This window comes from Fundulus heteroclitus, chromosome 18, assembly GCF_011125445.2.
Source record: "Fundulus heteroclitus isolate FHET01 chromosome 18, MU-UCD_Fhet_4.1, whole genome shotgun sequence".
Lineage (NCBI taxonomy): Eukaryota > Metazoa > Chordata > Actinopteri > Cyprinodontiformes > Fundulidae > Fundulus > Fundulus heteroclitus.
The window spans coordinates 37,863,833-37,878,883 of record NC_046378.1 but is presented as its reverse complement, the minus strand read 5'-3'; the positions used below and the strand labels follow the sequence as shown (position 1 = coordinate 37,878,883).

Below are 15,051 nucleotides of genomic sequence, written 5' to 3'. Positions count from 1 at the left end.
GGATCGGAGCGTGTTTGGACCTGTTTTTGTTTTTTCTGTCTTTGTTCGCATTGATTGTGAATACTTGTAGAGTTGTCTAGATGGTGAGTACTCTACAGATGGGGGTTGCTTCTTTTCCATTCCCTTTTCAAATCATGTATTTTTTTATTTATTTTTTTGGATTATAAATGCTCTGCAAAAGGGAACTAAAAGTAAGTCAAATTAGTGTATTTTTACTTGATTTGAGCAGCTAAATAAGACTATTTGCCAATGGAATAAGAATTTTTGCACTTAACATAAGAACAATTAATCTCCATCATCTTATTTGAAGTGCAGGATATCTAATTATCTAATTTTAGGGGTAAAACTACTAATTCCATTGGCAAAGAGTCTTATTTAGCTGCTCAAATCAAGGAAAAATACGTAATTTCAAGAAAAATTTACTTACTTTTAGTTCCCTTTTTGCAGTGTGTGAATACGGATTATTTTTCTTGCAGCTATGAAACAAACAAAAAAAAAAAAAAAAAAACAACAATAAGAGTTATGTAGAAACCTGTTATTCATGTATCTCAGCTGTTAACTTTTCAGTCAACTTACTTTTGGATTGCTTGACAAAATATTAAAGTTTGGCAAACTTCTCAATTATTAATTAAAAGAAAACAGAGGCGAGAGTTTTTGGACCAAATGGCCCCTGTGAGTCCACTACTGTTGAACCAACAAACTTTCAACCAGCTGTTACCAATGTGGGTTTTAAGCTAGACCGTGATTTTAAATCGGACAGCCAACTTTGCCCACTAGTAAAGACCCGCTTTTATCAGCTAAGGTGGTTGGCAAAAGTGAAAGCTTGTCTTTCAATCATATGTGAGTTTGCATCCTTTACAGAACATGTCCACCCTTTTGAAGATGTACTCTTACCAAATTCAAGGGGATGTTTAGCTAATAATACCAATTTGAGACTGCTGCAATAAAAACAATGTTTTGGAGGCTTTTTACACATATTTAACAGGGGTGCTAAATCATCTGCTTGCCTTTGTTTTTAATGTTTTTTTTTTTGTTTGTTTTTGTCTGGGCAAATAAATAATTAAAATTGTGCATTTATTGGATCGGAATCCATTAAAAACATACAATAAATAAAATAAAAACAGATACAAAAGCCCCATTTGGTATCTGTGTGAATCTTTTGTCTAGACGTGAAGCATCTGAGGACATAAAACCTGCGGTAACGCGGCGCTGCGGCATAACGAGATGTATGTGTAACTCGATGAGGTCCAGGTGAGGCGATCCCATCAAACCGTGCGTCACGCCGTCAGGCTGCTGCTGCTTGTCGTCGTCCCCGTCTCCTGGATGAGCAGCAGTGTCTGGGTCAGACTGCAGGGATCATCGTCCACTGAAGGCCTGTTAAACATCCACCAGCTTAACTGTTATGGCAGGTTTTATTTAACCTTTTATGAGACTTCAGTGTGTCAACAAGTTAAAAAAATTATTTACATAATCATGTGCTCTCTGTGTATTATTGCTCAATAAAGCATTGTTTCTGGGATGCTCCCAGAATTGCACATGGCAGGTGTTTTCATCTTATATTTGAAGCGTAAAACAACCAGAACTATAAAAATGATGTTCTACCATAACCAGAAAACAGGAAAACTAAGTACCTTTAATAAAATTATAATGGAGTAGTCTTTCTCCACCACTGCCAGCAAACCCAAAACATGTGCATATATTTTTTAAATGCAGCACCAGATATTCCAAAAAAGTAAAAAAGAAAAACAACAACTGGACTTTTTTACAAAGTTTGAAGATGTTTCGCTTCCCATCCAGAAAGATTTCTCAATTCAAAAGTGAAAGCTTTCTATGGCGTCACATTTATCTCAGCCATAGCTTTCTGGATGGGAAGCGAAACGTCTTCAAACTTCAGAAAAAAGTCCAGTTGTTTTGTTTTTTAACTTTTTGTTTGGAACGATCATGACCTGGATGAGTGAAAATTTTCACCAGCAGCACAAGAATTCATGTGAAGTTGCATTGAAGCGACTGCTCACACAGCATAGCAAACTGAACGTTTTATTTCCACTTAAAACGGCTGCAGGTGAAGTTATTTGACTTTAAATGTTGGGCAGGTGGTATTTATGCTTTACTAGCTTCTTGACATCCGGGGCCGGTGAGATGTTACTGTGAGGCAGCTGAGGAAGGTACTGGACCTGTAGAGAGGGAAACACACAGAGAAAGGAACATTTTCAGTGGAAGCATTGCATCATGGGAGCAGTGACCAGAATAAGGAAACACATGGCTGCTGATGGGAAGATATTTGCCAGTGTGCCATCCTCACCCCGGCTTGTTTGCGCCGGGAGGCTCTGTCGTGTCTTCTTCCTGGGCGGTCCACTTCCCGGCCCCAGCTGGCTCCTCCCTCGTCCTGAAGGTACGGCAGCTCCAGCAGCTCCTCACAGGACAGCCGCAGCGAGGGGTCCATCACCAGGCATGACTATATATGCAAAGCCGCAAAATATCTGTCTGAACACCGACTTTCATTGTGTTTACCGGCTCGACACAATTTTAAAGTGAGATTAGCTGTTTGGAGCACTGACGTCAAAGGGTACATATGCACAATCCTCTTTTTTTTAGCCCCTAAATACATTTCGCTGTGTACTTGGAGTCTCTAGGAGTGTAGAAAATTTTTAATATAGCCTCTCCAGGTGCTTTATAGATACCTTAACATTCTGTTTGGGTCATATTTTTCCGTCCATTCAGTTTCCTCTATCCTCTAGAGGACATTTTTTGACCAATTAGGTCACAGTGTTTACTGCGAAACTGCTAAATTAAACAAAGTCACGGAGGTCCGAATTACCAATTTCACGGATCCGCTGTTTTTTTTTATTTCTTTGACCTATTTTTTAGTCCAAGCTGAAGGAAGCCGAAGCTACAGGTGGATAAGTTAAAATGTTTGGTTGTTCACCGTATCGTCCCTCTACAAACTACAAAAATGGCCGAGCGGGGTGGAGTGCATATTTAAAGAGATGGCACAAAAACGAGTCGCTCTCAGACGCACCACAGAACATTAGTAAAAACGGGGAACTCAGACCAAAGCATTGCAGTCCCACTTTATATAGACCACAGCTGAATAAATTCACGGTGAAAAGGTAGAACTAAAAAGCATCATATGTCCCGTTTAAAGAAAGAAGTCAAAGAGAATTCCTACTAACGGGCTCGCCCATGTTTACTACACCGGATTTGTGCAATAAGCTTACAGAAACACCTTACCACTAATCAGCACAATATGGATAAACAACATTTCTTATCGTAATCACCCATTTATACCTTTTATAGTTGGTGATTTGGACTGATGAAATAGAGATTCACGACAGACAAGACATTCAGAATTCATAGAAAAGCATTGAGAAAATGAAACAGTGTTACATTGACTCTTTAGTGAGAAGGGTACTGATTGCCTGTACAGGCCCCATACATTTACATTATATACTGATATTTTACACCTGTGAACATTTAAATACGGCCAAATACCATTTAGGTACAGAAAGCTGATTCTAAAGTAACCTGGGACAATCTGAAAGCACTCCAGCAACTGATCTCAAGGGAATCTTGATGTATTTCTATAATAAATGAATGTTGAATACCTTCATGACCTGAAGAGCTTGAGGAGACGCTCCATGGAATCGCCATTCCAAGGGTTCCTGGGACAAAACAAGCAGAGTTTATGAATAGATTAAGCGTACTTTGTGACCTCTAGTTGAGCATGTTTGCTTGGTGAGACATACCATTGTGTCTGGTTCAGGAATACTGACTCCAGAGAAGAACACGTTGGATCTGAAAATCTGCTGGTGACGGGGGATCAAGTCACCTGGAGTAACGAAATGAGATTTATACTTAGTGGAAAAGGCGTCGTCCTCTGCTGACCTTATACTGCCTTACAAAGAAAAAAAGTAAGAATTGTCCACTCATATTTTTCATATTTTGTCACATTAATACCAAACAGCATCACAAAGGAGTGCATATATGGGAAGAGGCAGCAAAATGATTTTTTTTTTCAACATTTACTACAAATATCCATCATCCTGCAGATCCATAGCCTCGTGAGACCATCCTGATCTCGCGAGCTTTCAAGGTTTCACTCGCAGATCAGTCTGGATACTCTCCGTTAAAGAAAATTTGGAGCCGTTCACCAAACGAACGTCCAATCAGCGTTGGCTTTGAGGCGGGTTGAGGTGTGACGCAACGAGAAGCGCGACAGTTCAGTCTAAAGAACATGGCGGCTTCAGCCGATGAAACTAGCGTTAGCGTGGATATCGAGCAAGTTTTATCGGAATTACAGAGTATTTCTTCACTGAAAGAAGAGCAAAACACTGCTCTGGAGGCTTTTCTCGGAGGAAAAGATGTTTTTGCTCTTCTCCCGACTGGTTTCGGCAAGAGCTTGTGGTTGTGTTTTCGTCGTCGCTGTTAGTACGTCATATGCTTCGTTGATCTGATTGGTTCATTTGGCCCGTCTATCACCAACATAGGCCAATCAGCTAACCAGTATTTTTGCCCCTTCCCAAAATTACTTCAACGGAAGGTTTCCAGATGGATATGCGGAGCAAATCTATCTGACAGAGTCAGGTTAGATCCATGCAGGGTCGTGGCGGCGATCGGGCCTATCAACAGCAGTCAGTGGGTGAGAGAGGCGGGGTCCACTCAGGACAGGCCCGTCCGTCACAGGGCAGCACAGAGGCACACAGGACAAAACATACAAAAAACTCACGTAGGGAAAGTTTACAGAGACCAAGTAACTTAGAAGTCATTTTGTTTAGGTGGAAGACGGAGAACCCAGAATTAATCCATATGGATAACATGCAAAGTCTATAGAGACAGAGCCCAGACTGGGATCCACCGATTAGGTGGGAAAATCTGTGATTTGAGCAGGTAAATAAGATTATTTGCCAGTGGCATAAGATTTTTGCACTTAAAATAGGAACAACTCATCTCCATCACCTTATTTCAAGTGCAGGATGTCTAAATATCTCATTTTAGGGGCAAAAATACTCATTCCATTGGCAGATAATCTTATTTACCTGCTCAAATCAAGGACAAATACACTAACTTTAAGAACATTTTACTTAGTTTTAGATCCGTTTTTGCAGTGTGTTGGCACCACAGATATTGGTCAGAAACGGTGGACAGAAAGGACGCTTTTAATGAAATAAAGCCACAGCGAAGGCGAGTAGGGGAAGGAAGTGCTTTGTCCTGATAGGGGACAAAATCTTTGGTCTCTAGGTGTGCAAAGCTGAGACTAAAGCATAGCCCAAAAATATTTCTAGTTGTAACTGCAGCTCTGGGTTGCAGTTGCACTTCAGACAATTCAGATTTTGATTTGGAAAAAAAACTTTGGAAACCATAAATTGCTTTCTTCTCCAATTTTGTCTGTTTTCAACATAAAATCACAACAAAGTAAATTTAAAGCAAGAAAGCTTTTGGAAGAACATGTCTAGTGAAGAAGTAACTCATAACTTTATAATGCTGTTAGCAAGAAAAAGTTCTGCTGTGCTGGGCACGCTCTCTGCCATTTTTCTCCAACGCTACACTGCTGTGGCGGAGACGGCTAAGACCTGAATGGCAGCTGATCACACGGAAGGCGCAAAAGACTGGAGAACAGAGAGATGGAGTACGACGTCATACCATAGTCCATCTGAGAAGATACCTTTAGTTCTTCACAAAGATATTTTTAAGTTCTTTCTATCTAAGTTAATGAATTATTGCTCCTTTAAGTTAATGTGGCAAATTTGAAGAAGTTCAAGGAGGGTTTGTATACTTTAAAAGGTTTGTTCTGTGTACCCAAAGTTTTCCGGATGAGGTACAGTTGGTCCACATCCGACTTCCCTGGCCAGAGAGGATTGCCGCTTAGCAGCTCAGCGAAGACGCAGCCCAGAGCCCAGACGTCCACCGGCGGTCCATACTGAGTGTCCCCGACCAGCAGCTCAGGGGCCCGGTACCAGCGGGTCGCTACGTAGTCTGTGTAGTCATCCTCTGGTCCCGCTGGGTAAACACAGACACACCGAGACTACACGTATGCATAAATATTTGCTAAAGACGCTGAACAATGCACACTAAATAACGCAGAGGAAGGGATTACATGGGATGCTGACATGTGGACGTATGGTAACGTAACACTGAAACCTGAGGCGGGAGGGTAAACAGACACTCTGCACAGACACACACACTGACTGAATGAATGGGCCTTTTCTGCAGAGCAGTCGATCAAACACAGAGCCGCTCCGTGTTCCGTGCTGAATAAGTCATTGGAGCTGCATTAACACTAAATGCACATAAATACGCTGACCCCTGGAGGACCTTACTGAGAATGCGGGCGAAGCCAAAGTCACACAGCTTGATGACTCCCGTTTTGGTGAGGAGGATGTTCTCCGGCTTTACGTCGCGGTGGATGCACTGAGACACACGGACAGACAGAAAATAAAGAAATAAAATCAGGGTCTGGAGATCAGGAACAGATGATATAAATTATGTTTGGAAAAACCGCGGGAATGGTGACGATTTATCGCGTCTGTAACACAAGTGCTCAGCAGATCAGCCAAGATATTCCATTATTCTGCATATTTATTACAATAACTGGGAATAAAAGTGGTCATAGTTGTTTGTCTAAACTACAATAAAACCACCACCGACAACAGTAACAATAACAGCAGTAATACTAAGAAAAAGACAGAAATACAGCGCAGTGAAATCTATCAATTAGAGATAATACTAACGGTAACATTAATGCTACTACTAGTGATAATAAAGACAACATCAAAACATATAGTTCATTCTTTTAAAGACTCTCCTGAAACTGTATTTTCAGACCATGTTAACGTTCAGCTGTATTTTGATATCAAACTAGAAAATAAATTACAGTGAGTAAATTTAAACAGCTCCTGCTTTAATCTTGCTTTAGTCCCGCCTTAAACCGTAATGCTGCAATGCGTTTGGCCCCAAACAGTTTTGGTTCTGTCTCAAACGGTTGAGATGGATCCTCGCGTGTTTGTGACTTCATTAATAAAAAAAAAAAACAATGATCTACATCCATGTAGTTCCTACGTTCTCATCCAGCTACTGACAGATCAGCGTTGCAGGACGGAGCGTCGCAAGACACGCGTTTGTTTCGGTTTTTGGCTTAAGCTTCCGGTGAGACTGAGATCCAGACTTTTTACTGGCCTTGTCGCATGATTTTATTTGCCTTTCCTCTATAAAAGTTTCAGCATTCTTTGAACAGAGGACAGATGCATTGTCAACCTGTAAACCGATTCATCTTCAGCATCCCTACTTAATTAATGCTATGAGAAAATGTCTGCAGGTGCACAGCAGACTTATTGCTTTCTTCCTTCACCCAACATAAGATAAGATAAGATAAGATAGTCTTTATTGATCTCACAATGGAGAAATTCACTCGTCACATCGGCTCATACAAGAAGGTGCAGAGTAGGGAGTAGGGAGTAGGGTGCAGAGCAGTCATTCCATTGCTCAGTGATGCAGTCGGCAACGCTGGGCGAGCAACTGGTTGTGTTTTGTCAGTTTACGTAGCGAGGATGCATTCAGATCAACAACAGAATGAAAAAATGTAAGTTTCAGATTGACTAAATCTGATGGACGATCTGTGGGGTCATCTGAGGACGGCTTTGGACGACATATGTCCACAGAGTCTGATAGATTTTGGGAACCTTTGCTGAATAGAAGGGGTGAATATTACCAAGTGAAGATTTGCTAACCTGATAGACTTCTAGCAGAGAAGACCGAATGCTGAAATTAAATGATATGTCAGTTTAACAGTTTGAGTTTAAGGGCGTACGCGCAGTCTGTGTTATATTTTTTATTAAACTTTCACAGGACAAAACCTGGCATTTTAACAGGTGTGTTGAGAGGTAATGTAGATTCTGTTTTAGTTTTAACAACAATTTAATTCAATTCAATAAAAAAACAAAAAAACATTGTATTTTAAACAGGAAAGAAGTCACTGTAGTGGAAGTCTTGATTCGTATTTGGAGACAAGGCAGAAGAACTGAAGGTGGTTAAGGATGTATGGCGTTTATCCGGCAAAATGAAAGCTGTCACAACCAAACCAAACCAATCTGGGGCCTCATGCAGCTTTCATACTGAGTTAAGTTAGTTAGCAGGTGTGAGAAATTTTGAAACTTGCTGCACACAAATAACGTTTCAGCTGTATAAAACCATGGGTAAACGTGTTACCATACAACTTTCCTTCATACCTCCTGTTTCCTCCTGTTTTGAGAGGAATTGAGCAAAGCTGCAGGTGTATTTTGGGCCGCCCCGCCCCTAAATACACCTGCAAATCAGCACAGAGAGCTGCTACAAACAGTCAGAGTATGAGGTTTTACTTAATGTTGCTGCGAGTAGCAGCCGCCATGAATGCCAAAGTCTGGTACCATCCTGCTGCACCGACTTTTCAACTTACAATACCGACTTTAGGAGCCGTTCCAGTTACATTTTCCGACCTGGAGGTCGAGACTCCCGAGTTTCAAGGACAAACGGAACGCACCATGAATACCTGGACACACCTGTCCACATAACCAACGGTGCTTTCAGGCTGTCAGAGACTTCCTCTACACACTTTGAGGGATGTTTCTAGTTAATTACGGGAAACCAACGGCTTCTTGATTGACATCAGTGACTCCCTAAAAAGCTAAATAAACAAAAGTTTGAACCTGTTTTGCTCAACAATCTCAATCGAGTTCAAACGCCGCTGTCTAGACGCTGCATTGAGCTCGATTGTAGCTTAATGCTGATAATTGCAATGTACACCAAATCATTGTAATGAAGTAAGCACGCCTCAGATACTTTTATTAGGAGGTCTGCTCCCCACACACTAAAGCCGACGGGTTTACAAAATAAAAGCTTAAACTCATGAAAAAACATCAGGTTTGGTGCTTCTTGAGCTAAATAAAACAGAACTGAGTTAAATTTCAGCGGATTTGGGTCAGTTTTAGGACTTTGCAGTTTGTTATAGTCGATTAAAAAAGTTGTGCATTTTCACAGCAGGTCAGATGTTTGCGTGGATTTCTGCACAACTTCACACATTAATTTTTATACGTCCTGAGTTGTGCATAAAACTTTGCGCCGCAGGTTTTTTGTGCGTAGGCCCTGGTCTGAGGGATTGGACTTTAATGTTCCCCCTGACAAAGCAGTCAAGTTAGGATGAAAACTTCCCATCATGCATGTTAATAACAGCCCTATGGTCTTTACCCTTCATACTAACGCCTTGTATGTAGCAATGACGATGACCATTATCCCTAATGACATGTAAATGGTTTTTGAGCGTATAGAAATCTCCCCTGACCTTGTGCTTGTGGCAGAAGTTCACAGCCTGCAGAGTCTGCCACACAATACTTTTCAGCTGAGCCTCAGGTACCCTGCAGAGAGAAAAAGACAAGACAACGTAGATCACTGCACAAGGACCTAAACTGCTTCACCTGTAATATTTGTCTTATCTAATACCTCAAGCGTTAAAAAGACAAGGGTGCTTTACGCAGCCCTTCTGACACCCAGGTAACCTTAGGCCATCTCTGACAGCAGCAGCACCTTTGTTTCCACGAGCATCTAGAGTTTCTGCTGCAAAGCCTTGTGGGAAAAGCAAGAAATGCCCAGACAACGAGTCTTTGTAGTCTCGGCTAGCTGTCTGGGTTCTCAGTGTAAAGGAAGACCCATCGTGATCTTATGATGATAACCTGTGAGAGGTACTTTCCTAATACTTTAACGGGCTCTAGTCACATACTGTGACTTTACACATTTCTGAGCCAGTAGCTCACTGGTTGCATTCAAAGGTTTTAAATTATAGCGCCCTGTTAGCTTATTGGATTTTGTTTCTGGTATACACTTTGTTTTAGCTTTATTTGTTAGTAAAGAAAGCACTTTTGTGCATATGTACTGCTGGCAGATGGCACAACGGTGTTTATGTATGCTGATCGCACCCCGTGCAAAAATAATTTCCAGGCTCAAAAAGGACTAAATGAACACTGTGGGGAGGAACACTGGGCGTATATTGTTATATTTGAAGACATAATGACTTATGACTAAGCCCCTTTAAAGGTCTGCTTTAAACATTGCTAAAATTCATTCTTTTGCTGCTGATTTAGATGAAACTAAACATTAACATGCATGATATAAAGAGAGACTAAATCTTTTTTTTCCCTCAGAGTCTGATATTAAATTTGCCTAAACTTTCTATCTGGTTTAGGTCACTTGGGATTATCAAAGTCATTTCTGTTAGATGAATGCCAGAGTTAAAGAGAATTTGGTGGAGAACTTTCTAACTTTTGCTAAAATTCAGGAGTCAGGTTTGCAGGCCGCCTTGCTCCCAGCCACCTTCAGCACTTTGTGACGGCCACCCGGCAAAATTTAACCGTTGCAGCTGATTCTGTGGTAAACTTAAAGTTTGTTGGGTTAAATAATAAAGCGATCATTACATAATTGTTTTTTTTAACCCCCTGTTTTTTTTCACCACACTGTAAAATGTTCACTTTGTACATCTTTTCAACAACTTTAAAATATTGGCTGAGCATTCCATCTTTATATCTTCATTTAAACTGAATATCTCACCAGAATAGCCAATCTCACATGAAATATTTGGCCAGGCAATATCTTTTTTCATATATAAACTCATATAACTCTGGATATTTCACAAAAAATATCTCTTTTTGACCATTTTTGAACTATTTTGACCTATTTTCCCACCAGTAATGGACACCCCTAACAACCATAGAAGAAAAACTGCCAAAGCAGTTAAAAAAAACAGCTGCAGGAGCAGAAATGTAGCGGCTTTAATGTGCATAGAAAAGGCTCGCTGGGTGCTATGCCTTGGAGCTTCAGCTGCCAACTGGATGTTTTTAGTCTAGGATTTGTTTACCAGAAAATAATAGGAGTGTATTTGGCAGGTCAGGTCAGAAAAGAAAGGAATCAGAATGAGCAGAGAAAAGTGTGATTGGTGCATAAGTAATCTTAAAAACATTCACGTTTAAAGCTTTTTCTTGTCCAGTGAACATATATCTCCCTGGACTTTAGCAGATGTTGTTGTAACAGAAGGTCTTACCCTCGGGGGTGCTTATCCAGCTCATTGAGGACCGTTTGTTCACAGAACTCAAACACCAAATGCAGTCGTCTTTTTCTCCTGAAGACTTCCAGCAGGTTGACCAAATTCACATGTTTGAGCTGCTGTAAGACCAACAGGTAAAAAAACAACAACAATAAACAAAGAAGATGGATACATAATTTGTTAATGGCTTATTGATTTACATTACACACGTTTATCAAAGTCAAAACATTGATTACTGTGCTTGAGTAAATGTGAATAAACCTAAGCGCTTCAGGGCTTTAAAGAGTGTATGAAAGAGCGTGTTCCTCTGCAAGTGTGACGTAAAGAAAAAAAAACTTCATATTTTAAGAAGACATGCGTCTCACCTTCAGCATACGAGTTTCTCGCTGTGCAATCTTTTTAATGACTGGATCATCTTCAGACTCCACGAACTTCTTGATGGCCACTACCTGGCCCGTGTCTCTGTGCCTGCACTTGAACACCACACCGTAGGAGCCCTCTCCGATTTTGGCCAGTTTTTCGTACTTCTCCATCGGACAGTGTCACGTTTCTACCTGGGAAGCAAACAGGGAAAAGAGACGCGCTTCTTTTACTGTTTTAAATGGCAGATGCACTGTGACTGCTCCGGTGATTGCTTCCAACAAAAAAACGAATTCCCCGCTGACCAAAAGGCTTTCAGCGTAACAACATATTTTCTAAATGTTAAAGATGTCATTGCATATGTACTCACGCTCAGAAATTATCCTTCGGGGCGGCAGAGGATCCTCTAAGCCAGAGAAAAGTTCCCAAAGCTATGTGCAGCTGTCTGTGCTGTCATTGTCTCTGGTCTGCTGTCTGCGCTTCCACTGCGTCACCTGGGTAACCACCTGCGGATTGTTTTCTTTTCTTTTTTTTCTCCTATCTGGGATCTGTTCTCTCATTTAGAAGCATTTTAAATAACAGAAAATGTTCAGCTGGCGGCTCTGGTCTTCGTTTAGGTGGAAAAGGTCATAAACAGAGAACTTACCTTCTAATAACACGCTCGGAGGAAAAAGCAACCGCTCACGAGCACCGTAGACGCTTCGTAAACTCCGCACACAAAGCTACGTAAGCTACGCACATAAAGCTACGTAAACTAAAGCCCACCTACGTGACGTGCACGACGTACGCCGTAACCATGGAGAAAACAAAGCAGCGGGCAACGGTTTCAGTGAGCTAACAGTGAAATACACAATATTCCGTTGATTTAGTGGTGTACTAATAAATATAAGTTTACTTATCAGCCATAGTTTATCAATCATCAATCTTAAAATCGTCTGATGTAATTTCAAGTTGACCGATATTAAACTGGGGTTAGCTTTAGCTTTAGCTTCGAATAAACGGCTGTAGGTTCACAAAAATTACCATGTAAACGAAAAACACACGTTCTGTACTAGAGAAAACAAGGAAAATACACAGTTTAGCTTTGTTTCATTAAATTTAGATAGCTTCTATAAGTCACGTATTTTAGAAACATTATATATAGATATAAATTTCCTAGTATTTTATTTAATTCCTAGAAAAGTAGGACAGTTGATTTTGTTGGTTGTAACCTTTTGCTACAGTTAGCTGTAGAAACTTTACTTATTCAGTGAATTAATCATTCTGTTTGGAACTTTAAATCGATTGTACAAACCTTTCAAATTAATCATCAATCTTTCAGTTATTTTAGATCTTTTTAATAATTTTTATTTTTTTATATTGGCTGCTTCTTTGTAACATTCCTGCTCCATTAATCTCCATTCATCTTGAGGTATACATCAATTTAATTTCCCTTTGGGGTAAAAAAGCTTTTTTGAGTTGAATTCAATTGAATTAGCACCAGGTAAATAGTCAAAGAACTGATTAGGACACAGAAATTCAGCTTCTACAAATACACTAACAGTAAAAAATAAAATATTAAATGGATGCAGAAGACCCAAAATACACTCAGGATAATGACAGCTAACCATTTAACCTCAAAGTCAGAGCAAATTTTGGTTTTATTTAAAAAATATGGAGATGTGAGGATATGCAACCTATGTTGTAAATTTGCCTCAGAATTTTTTATTGTGCTTTTGTTTTAGTTAAAATTTTAAGATTAATTAAATAACATTCAGACTTGGTTTCAAAATAGTTTGTGTGTTTTGAATGAGAAAAACCTCCCCAGGCACACAACTTATTTACTAAATGTTTCAGTGCCAAAACATTAGATATTCCTTCCAAAGTTCTAACATAACATTATGTAACATTATGTAATATAATACATGTGGATTATGCTCTGAGATTGATTCTGTTTCATGAATGTGTTTGTTTTCTCTGTTATAGATAACATGAAAGTGGAAAAAATGGATGTGCCAGAAACATAAATAATACTGGAGTTTAGCCTCAATGACAAAGAGTCAGCATTTTCGCTCCCATGAAAGAACATCAGCGAACTTCAGAGAAGCTGCAGTTTTGTGTGAAAGAGCAGCTTTGATGCGGCTGCGTGATTTATTGACCGTCTCATCTCTCTGTTGACTGAGAACCTTTTTTCCTGTCGTCCTGCTTCAGAGACGTTTTCCACGACTTTACTGTGAATGATGGGAAAGCAGAATGTGAAGCCCTCTTGACACAGGCAGACACCTCGCGGTTCTGGCATGGAGGTCCGGTGGTAAAATACAGAAGGTACAAAATGCCTCATGGCCGACTGGTCAGAGGTGTTGCTAGTGCAGATGCAGTTGCTGTTTTCAGAGGCCTGTCCATCTGAAGGGAGGTTGTCATCACAAAATGTAATTGATCTCTTTTAAGCAGTGTGTTCTATATATATATATATATATACAACTTACAGGTTGCCTGAATGGTTGACGGCTTTACTTCCTGTGAACTTTGCTATTTCAGACATCATTTTATAAACAGGACATTGGAAAGTGTTTTTTTATAAACTCATCAGGTGCATGAATAGAAAAGGGGTAAGTACTCGCTTCCTTATCATATTCCATTGTTTTGATTTTTATCTCAGGTCTGTAGTCCGTCTTTTGTTGAGGTTTTGTTTTCCTTTTTGTTTAACTGGGTTTTTTTGTGTGACAGATTTTATCAGGAAGATTAAGGCCCCATAGGTCAAGAGTGAGTACCCTAAACCCGCTTCGTCTTATCTCTCTGATGAAAAGTGTGAAGTTTACTGAAGAAGTTTATTAAACTATCTCGGTCCACTAGATGGCAGAATTCACCCATTTAAACTCAGATTTTAAAACAATGGCTGCTGACATTTAAAAACAAACCTCCAGTTAGTTTCTTGCTGTTACCAGGAAAGGTATATTAAGATGTTAAGAATTTCTGAGACGCAACCATAAATCGTAGTGTCATCCTTTGAATGAAGGCTGTTGTCTGGTGGACTTTTGGGGAATTTCTTTATTTGCATTTCCTCTTGCTAAAATTACATCACTGAATGAATAGCTCATTCTTTATAAAAAAACAATAAACACTGATTAGAAGAGCAAAAGAAACCCAAGACGAAACAGTTTGTATCTTGTTGGACCGTCTCTACAGACGGAGCTGCAGTGGCTGAAGCCTTCTGGTCTGTTTTAGTCTTTCTTTCCTTATGAAAATACACAATCCAACCCTTTAAAGAGCACCTCGATCTGGGAGAGGGCACCGCATGGCCCTGCCCTGCTGGCTCTTCACCTCGTCAAATTCACATTTCCCCTTTTTTTTTTTTTTAAACCTGCTCGACTCGAGCTGCCTCTCTTCTTTGGTCTGGAAGGCTTACAACTTTGCAGCCACCAGGTAAATGTGGCATTGAGTTGGCGAGGCGCTCGCCAACCCAGTGACATTTGTCACTGTCTACTCGGAAAGAATAAAGAGCTGGTCATGCTTAAAAACACAAGCGAGGCGGCATAACTCAGGCAGATGTTTCTGCACTGCCGTTAGCTCCATTTCCTGGGCGGAGAGCTTCTCGCTCTATTAGACGACTAACAGGAACAAGAGAAAAAAATAAGAGGGGAGAGAGAGAG

General features: G+C 40.2%; 1 protein-coding gene across 4 annotated transcripts; it reads right to left on the bottom strand.

Annotated features, from left to right (window-relative positions):
- Nucleotides 1-2,021: 2,021 nt before the first annotated feature.
- On the bottom strand, nucleotides 2,022-12,276 carry LOC105933080 (cyclin-dependent kinase-like 1). Of its 4 annotated transcripts, none has more exons than XM_021321438.2 (11): nucleotides 12,069-12,276; nucleotides 11,793-11,970; nucleotides 11,428-11,616; nucleotides 11,060-11,178; nucleotides 9,311-9,383; nucleotides 6,318-6,408; nucleotides 5,797-5,997; nucleotides 3,747-3,829; nucleotides 3,606-3,662; nucleotides 2,303-2,455; nucleotides 2,022-2,174 (listed from the first exon to the last, which is right to left on the bottom strand). In XM_021321438.2, exons 3-11 carry the CDS (start codon nucleotides 11,593-11,595, stop codon nucleotides 2,079-2,081), a joined length of 1,041 nt encoding a protein of 346 aa, XP_021177113.1. In that variant the 5' UTR covers nucleotides 11,596-11,616; nucleotides 11,793-11,970; nucleotides 12,069-12,276; the 3' UTR covers nucleotides 2,022-2,078. The 4 variants fall into 4 exon arrangements, with proteins under 4 accessions (XP_021177113.1, XP_036006076.1, XP_021177112.1 ...); XM_036150183.1 differs by having other exon boundaries at nucleotides 11,060-11,181; nucleotides 11,793-11,975; nucleotides 12,069-12,259; XM_021321437.2 differs by having other exon boundaries at nucleotides 11,060-11,181; nucleotides 12,069-12,259.
- Nucleotides 12,277-15,051: the final 2,775 nt, after the last annotated feature.